Source organism: Cucurbita moschata, unplaced genomic scaffold (assembly GCF_002738365.1).
Source record: "Cucurbita moschata cultivar Rifu unplaced genomic scaffold, Cmos_1.0 Cmo_Scf00022, whole genome shotgun sequence".
NCBI lineage: Eukaryota > Viridiplantae > Streptophyta > Magnoliopsida > Cucurbitales > Cucurbitaceae > Cucurbita > Cucurbita moschata.
This window is the reverse complement of record NW_019268538.1, coordinates 430640-438944: the sequence shown is the minus strand read 5'-3', so window position 1 is coordinate 438944 and position 8305 is coordinate 430640. Positions and strand designations below refer to the sequence as shown.

Genomic DNA, 8305 nt, shown 5'->3' with positions numbered 1-8305 from the left:
GAACCCCCCCCCCCCCCCTTTTATGTGCTTTTGACCAAGCCCTCCCCTCCCCGCCCCTCGTATTTTGCAAACAAAATGGCCGCGTGAAAGTACCTTAAAATTGGCCTTTTAACTGTTCTAAATGACTTGTACACTACTCTAAGCTTGAACATTGAATGCCGGACTCCGATTGCAAGAACACCATTCCATGCATGCATGCAAGCTGCCGACGGTGCCAAATCCTAATCCAAAGTCAAAAGGCTTTAATTTGGATAAATAAATGAAACCCAGCTACTCCATCACTGTGTTTGATCTTTTGTTTAATTGGATGGTGGTTAGAGGTTTAGTGAGAGGAAAGTTGGTGACAGTGAAGAGAATTTATGGCGGAAGAGAAAAAAGAATGGTCATTTATTTAATAAGAGCAGTAGCTGAATAAGTCAACCAGAAGAAGGGTATGACCTCGTTTCCTCTTTTAATGAACGTCTTGCTCTTGTCACCTGCCACGTTCCTCCAGTTGACTATTGAAATCATCATCATTCTACCATCCTTTGACTCTCGTTTGACTTTTCTTTTTTTTTTTTTCCTCTTTATCAACAATTTCGAGGTTTTACTTGAGGAGCTCCGTCAACAACATTGGAATCTCCGAAATTGTTTCATATTACACAAACAATAATTTATTATTAAAAAGAGTAGTTCACATTATCTCTCTTGCTGCGAGTTGTTTTGGAGAAACAACAAGGAAAAGTGAAATCATGAGAATTTATCTTCAATATGAACCATCTTGATTTCTAACGCATAATTTGATGGTCAAAAACTAATTTTAGTTCTTTGATAACATATTTGATTATTTGTTTTTTTTTAAATTGTGTAATATGAACCAAAAGACATCAACCATACAATATACTTCAATGAAGATGTGAAGAAAAGGTTGTCAAAATTATCCAAAGATGTTTCAATTCATGCCACATTGAAGAAGAATGAAGTTTGATTATTATAAATTTTGGGTGGGTTACAATTTAGAGTAATTTAGAGTTACTGTATTTTAAGACTTTTTATTTAATTTCAGTTCCAAGTAATTTAGAGTATGAATGTTAAACTCTTGGAATACCTTTAATAGTTTCATTTTTGAGACTATACAAAGGGTAAATAAAGGGTTGTATGTTGTATTTGTAAGGAGACTTGTAAAATATAGTAAAAGAAGCATGTGTGCTCTTCTTTGGCCAATGGCTAAGTTTCTTTGCAATTCTATGTAGTTTAGGTTGCATGTAGAATCATTTAAGCTCGACATGATCAATCTTGCTTGTGGAGTGATTCGAATTTCAATAAAGTGTTCTTGTCTTGAGATATTTGATCAACAAGAATCATTCAAGCTAGACATGATCGATCTCGCTTGTGGAGTGATTCGAATCTCAATCAAATGTTCTTGCCTTAAAATATTCGATCGACAAGGTAATCTAAATCTTATTCCCCTTGTATTGATTCCTTATTTTATCATTGTGCTTGTTTTTTTTTTACAAATAGTATTAATTGTGCACAACCTTCGTCTTTGAAGATTCACTCGCCTCCTTACAAGATGGACTTCAAGCCCTCTAGTAGTCGGTTTAACGGATGGTTCACCAACGGTCAAACTATAACAGCCCAAACCCACCGCTAGTAGATATTGTCCGCTTTACGTATAACCATCCCCCTCACAGCTTTAAAATATGTCTTCTAAAAAGAGATTTTCACACTTTTATAAGGAATGTCTCATTCCTCTCTCTAACCAACGTGGGATCTCACAATAATCGAATTGAGGTTGGGCTGTTACACAAACTACATCAGATATTACCGGTAATCTTCTATAATAATTGAATTCGTGTGCTACTTAATGAGTGTGATAGTGAACAGGCTAGATATGGGTATGTTATTATGTCCATTTCAAGAGTTGCTAAAAACAAAAACGTGTTGGTTTAAAAAAGCATTTGAATCCCAACTACCGGCAAGCACACACCCTCCACCACGAAACCCCAAGCCCATAAGCTAGCTAGCTAACCAGCCATACATAAAAAAGATGTCAATAATCTTTTGTTTGGTGAGAGAGTTTATTGTTAGTGCCAATTTTTGGACAATGCTCTTGGCATTCATAATTTAACAATAGAAACTACAATTATTTGATTTTTGTTGATAGTAAATCAAGTTGATATTATAAACCTACAAGTTTATAATCTACAAGTTTAGGGCAGGTGAAGTGGTTGATCAATTGAATAAAGAGTTTGGTCCAAAGATCATGTTCGTCTTCATGAAGATCATTATCAATTAGGTTCCAAACCCCATCTTATACTTGGATCTTATTTTGGGGTAAAATATTGTTAGGTTTTGAATCCGATTCTAAGAAATTGAATGAGATGTTATTTTTAGATGCTATGATTTGAATTCAATTTCATTTTAGTCCTTTTATATTGGTTTAAATGTTTATAGAAGTCCATATAATTGGGTTAACTCCCATAAATGTTTTTGCATTACTTATAGTTCATTGAATTTAATACAAAAAAGGGAAATCAATTCACTTTTAATATGAGTTTTTAAGGCTAAATTGAATGACTATAAAACCCTAGCTGCATTAGAATTTTAACTTTAGCCAAAATAAAGAAATTTGGGTAGGTTGGGTAGAAAAAGCTAGCTAGGGGTGTCTTTATTACACATTTTACGAAGTTCCAATCCCAAAACTCACCCTTATGGGGCTATACACATAGGGTTCACATACATATCCTCACCAAACCTTTGGGGGATATAGCTAGGGAATCAAATTAAATGAAGTTCTTGTTGTACTCGTAACCATATTATAAAGATAATAGGTTGTAGCCTCAAGTAGCAAGTCACATGAAGCCTTTTATCTCATACTACTTTTTCGATACATGCCAAGATAGACAAATGACATGATGCGATCGAAGAGAACGGTGCATCATTCAACACATTCACACTAAAAAGAGTGTGCTAGTCAAGTTGAGACATAAACAAAATTGAAGAGAATGAGGTGATACTGAGTGTCTAAGACAAATTTGAAGAGGGTTAGGAGTCTCAATATGAGTTTGAGCATGCAACTCTGGAGTTAAATCCATCTATATTAATTGTGGTGTACTCAAGAAAAATTAGAAAGGCCTCAAATGTACTATGTGGCTCTCCACCACCTCTTAGTCTTGTGGCTAAAGTGAGCTACCACATGACACATGTGTGCCACAGTGTGAGAAAGTATTGTGAGACGAGCATCATAGACGACCTCCTTTGAAATTGGTCTTTCAATGACAGTGTAAGACGACATAGGTGTGGATGTGTACAGGATGTCTCGATGAGATGATCGACACATGGGTTCAGTTCCAGTAGACATATTCGAGCAAGCCAAGATGGTTAAGTTGTTCCAAGACATAGGATGACATCAAGATGCATATGCTATGTTGTTGGGAATTAAGATGATGACTAAGATGCAACATTGCACATGGGAGACCAATAAAGAAAACCTACCTAAGATCCATACGCCCAACCTAGCATTTATCAGCCTACCGAGATTGTCTAAGCCGTTAGACGTTGAAGAACTTGGTAACCTAAGTACATCTAAGAGAATCTGTTAACATTCAGAAAACAAGACACATCCCTTGAAAGAAGTACAGATTATTAAAGATTACATGACTAATTAAGGGGGGGGGGAAAGCTTAAGTGAGTACCGACCACGAAGTTTGTTTGTTATTAAGGTATAAAAGAAGTTGACACTTACCAGTTAGGACGGTGTTGAAGAGGAGATGTAAGAGAGTGGAAAAGGTCATGTGGTGTATGCAGCTCGCATTTAATACCAGAGGTTTGGGAGATTAAATTTTATTCAATTCACTAACATTCATTATTGCTTCTGACTTTAAGCAAATTCCATGAGCTGTAACCCTCCCATAACCACAAGAAATAAATTAAACAATCACCTTTCTTTTTCTTTTAGATTCATTCTCTGCCTTTAGATTCTGGGTGGCATAGATTATGAGAGAATTTGTAAGGTTGAATGAACAATTTTTGGTACCCCGACTTGAATATTGTTAATACTAATAGTATCGTATTCATTGTTTCATTATATAAAGGGGAGGGTAAGAAAAAGAAAAAACTTGTAGCAATGGCTATATGATATCCATTTGGGGAGGAGAAATTGCTTGCACTCTTCTCACGGCCCAAAGGAGGAGTTCAACCACCACCTACCCTCTTTTTTCTTTGCCCAACTCATAGCGTTAAATGAAACATTCAATTCATTATTTTCATCACCTCTCTGCAACACTCTCCGACTATTCATATCTCCTCCAATTTTAAGAGATACCCAAAAACCAGGTCAAAAAATGAAACAGATGAATCAATTACAGAGACAAAGGTAGCTCCTTTTTATATCTCCAAAAGGGTGTTCTCAAAATGGTGGCATCCTCATCTTCAATGGCCATATCAGCCAAATGGGTGTTGATTACAATCGCCCGTTTCTCAAACGAAGCTCTCAGCTTTTTTCTCTTCTCGCTTCTCGATGTCATTGATGTTTTGTTGTGTTTTGTGTACAAAGTGGCTGATTTCTTCTATGAGTCTGAATGGAAGCCTTGTTATTGTTCTTCTCATGATCAAGAGGCCATTTCAAGTGGCGATGGGAATAAGATTTTGGTGTCGGAAAAGGGCTTGTCATTGTCCACTAAGCTTAAGCTGGAGGAAGTTTCTGATACTCTGTATACTCGTCCTTCTTTGCTTTCGGACCTATCTAAGGTTACTGTCAATGAGCTCCGGCGGCTCAAGGTTAAGCCTTTTGTCATTGGCTCGACGGCGAACGCGGCGGTGGGATCGACGTTTACTGTGAACTCCACCATTGTTGAGATGCTTCAAGAAAAGATCAATGGTGGACAGAGTCCTAGGTGGTCGGAATGTAACTGTAAACTCTGTTCTTGTTGGTCTTCTTCCACTAAACAATCTCTCTTTGTGCGTTCTCAAGGACCCAAAGGTAATCCATCACTCTACTACACATTGAAAGATATACAACGGTTGAAATTTAATTAAAAAAACGGTTGATTTTCAGATCACCCACGTGAAGACGTATTGTTCATCCATGGCTTCATTTCTTCCTCTGCTTTTTGGACGGAGACCCTCTTCCCTCACTTCTCGGCGTCAGCCAAATCGGCATACAGGCTCCTCGCCGTCGATTTGCTCGGGTTCGGTCGAAGCCCAAAGCCGGCCAATTCACTCTACACATTGAAGGAGCATGTGGACATGATCGAATCCTCTGTTCTTGAGACCCACAAGGTCAAGTCTTTCCACATCGTTGCTCATTCACTCGGCTGCATTTTGGCCTTGGCTTTAGCCGTTAAGCATCCTGGGTCAGTCAAGTCGCTAACGCTGCTCGCACCGGTATGTTTGTAAGCATTTTGTTTGTTCTTTTTTTCACTTCATATCAATGGAAACTCATATAAATGGATTGCAGCCGTACTATCCGGTGCCAAAAGGGGAGGAGGAGGCGAGCCAATACGTGATGCGGAAGGTGGCGCCACGGCGGGTGTGGCCGCCGATAGCGCTGGGGGCGTCGATTGCCTGCTGGTATGAGCATATCTCAAGGACGGTGTGCCTACTGATATGCAAGAACCATCGCTTTTGGGAGTTTCTAACCAAACTAATCACCAGAAACAGGTATTTTCTTACCGAACTTCATGCCTTGAGAGTAATTTAATTTGATGATCTATAATTATCTTAAATGATTTTTTTTTTTTTTTTGTTCAATTGAGAGCCCAAAAAATAATAATAATAATGCATTTATTGGAAGGAAAAGTGTAATGGATTTTTATTTGATTTTCAGGATAGAGTCGTTTTTGGTTGAAGGATTTTTCGCCCACACGCACAACGCGGCGTGGCATACACTGCATAACGTGATATGCGGCACGGGTGGGAAGATGGAAAGGTATTTGGACATAATCCGAGAGACGGTGAAGTGCGAAGTGAACATATTCCACGGCGGCGACGATGACGTGGTTCCAGTGGAGTGCAGCTACAACCTGAAGGCGCGTGTTCCTAGAGCGCGTGTGAACGTGGTGCAAAACAAAGACCACATCACGATCGTCATGGGAAGACGAAAGGCTTTTGCGAGAGAGCTGGAGGGAATTTGGCGCAACTCAAATGCTTAATATTTAAATAAATTAAGCAAAAATATATATTATTGCTATTATTCGTATATTTTAATCGTAAATTAAAAATATAAATAATCTAAAAAGCAGGTTTAGAAAAGTCCGTATTTTGTGGGCCCAAAAGCCGTGTGGACGTTTTTGAAATACCCCATAACATAGGGTGTACTTCCAATTTCATATTTTGCTAATTCAGTATATATAAATATAAATCTATACTATTATCTTTTTTTATTCTTTTTTGTTGATTAAATTATATCAAAATATATTAACTATTTGACAATATCACTAAATATGTAATTACCTCATGTAAAACATATTTAATTTCGGGATAGCTATAATTAGATTAAAGAAAGTGTCCTACAGTATTTCATGGTCGGTATGTTGTCATGATCACTCTTATTCATGAGGTCTCATTTAATTCATATATCACACCTATTTTTTTTAGTCAATTTGAGAATATTTGTAATATTTCTTTTCTTAAAATTATGAGTTAAATTGATTTTTTTTCCTTTTATAAAATCATTGTCGACCATTTGAACATCAAATAAATATCAATAATTTCTAAAAGCAGCATTAATTTTTTAGCTTGAGGGTCATGTCACGTACATATATACATACACATAATTATTGAAAATCTTCATGTCCTACGTTCATAATTATTGGCAAACTTATCTAACAACATTAATTTTTATAAAATCTTAGGTAAATAATCAGATTTCGTATTTAGATTTGTCATTTAGTGAACTCAATATTCTCTTCTTGTCATGACCACGTGCATCTACTCGAGTAAAAAATGTGAGATTCAAATTTGAAATTCTTATAAATGAACGGCTAAAAAAATATGACATTATCAAATTTAATTATTTAATTTCATCATTAATTTAAAATAATGACTTTTTTTTTAATCGAAAATCATTACTTTGTACTTTTTTATTCTCCAATCATAATGAATTGGACAATACTTTTTCAAATATGATATATAACATGTTAGGAGAGACGTATGTTGTTATCTTAACTTAGTTATGTAAATAACATCTTCAAATGTGGAACAAATAAGTTTTGAGTCTCAACATATTGACTTAGGTATTAAATAAATAGTGTAATTTATTGGATGGTTCTAGAAAATGGGTCGAGCCTCAATTAAGAAGAAGTTGTTTTGAAAGTTCTAGAGAATAAGAAGTGGGTATGGTTAAATTTGCACATTGACTAGTTATGGGAAAAATTTATGTTCAAATTAGACGATATCATATTAATATGGAGATTCACTGTCACTAACAGAGATTTAGAGTGTGGTTGCAAAAAGGAGACGTTATGAGTAGAAGCACGCCATGATTTCATGGTAGGTTGCAGAAAGGAGAAATCATAAATTTGTTCTCGAATTGCATTAAATAATTTTAGGGAGCAAGGAGAGTGTAAGACGTTACAAATTTCATTTCTACAAAGTTTGGATTGGTCAAACACGTTAAACACCAATTCTTGGCCTTCTCTACATTCCACAACTAACTGTTGACTTTAAATCTTAAAACAAACGGTTTTGGTCGTTGGCTAACCTCCAGAATTATTAAGCTATTGCTTCTGGGTTTCTCCTTCTTTCTCTTCCGCGGAAGAAACCCCAAATGGGCTAGGGCTAAGCCCACTCGTCTAAGCCACCCTAATCAAGGTCCAACCAAAAAAGGATGAACCAGACTGGGGCTCAACAATCCAATGCCAGGTCTAAGCCCACGAGGCTAACCAGTCACTAGGTCAAGCCGACAGGCCGAGTTCTATAATGGATCAAACAGACCCCCCATGTCAAATATAGTATATGCTTGTGCTGAAACAAATTATAGTATCTGGTTAGAGATCCCACGTTGGTAAAAAAAAGAGAGCGAAAGGTTTTTTTATAATAGTGTGAAAATTTCTCGATAGTAGATGTGTTTTAAAATCGTGAGGTTGACGGCGATATATAATAGGCTAAAGTGGCCAATATCATCTAGCGGTGGGCTTAGACTGATACAAATAATATCAGAGTCAGACATCAAGTGGTGTGCCAACAAGTACGTTGGCCCTAAAGAGGTGGATTGTGAGATTACATGACGGTTAGAAAGGGAAACAAAACATTCCTTATACGAATATGGAAACCTTTCCCTAATAAATGCAGGAATACGTAATAGACAAAAATGAACCATATA

The 8305-nt window shown here is 36.6% G+C and overlaps 1 protein-coding gene across 1 annotated transcript; it reads left to right on the top strand.

Moving 5' to 3' along the window:
- The first annotated feature begins 3955 nt into the window (after nt 1-3955).
- On the top strand, nt 3956-6352 carry LOC111459152 (probable lysophospholipase BODYGUARD 3). The gene is made up of 4 exons (XM_023101919.1): nt 3956-4963; nt 5039-5367; nt 5441-5643; nt 5810-6352. The coding sequence occupies exons 1-4, from the start codon at nt 4396-4398 to the stop codon at nt 6132-6134; spliced, it is 1425 nt and encodes a 474-aa protein (XP_022957687.1). The 5' UTR covers nt 3956-4395; the 3' UTR covers nt 6135-6352.
- The last annotated feature ends 1953 nt before the right edge of the window (nt 6353-8305 follow it).

Excerpts from the sequence above, each read along its gene's own strand:
- LOC111459152 (XM_023101919.1), top strand. The coding sequence starts at position 4,396 with ATGGTGGCATCCTCATCTTCAATGGCCATATCAGCCAAATGGGTGTTG. Across the intron at positions 4,964-5,038 it reads GCGTTCTCAAGGACCCAAAG|ATCACCCACGTGAAGACGTA; the intron begins GTAATCCATCAC and ends GTTGATTTTCAG. Across the intron at positions 5,644-5,809 it reads AAACTAATCACCAGAAACAG|GATAGAGTCGTTTTTGGTTG; the intron begins GTATTTTCTTAC and ends TTTGATTTTCAG.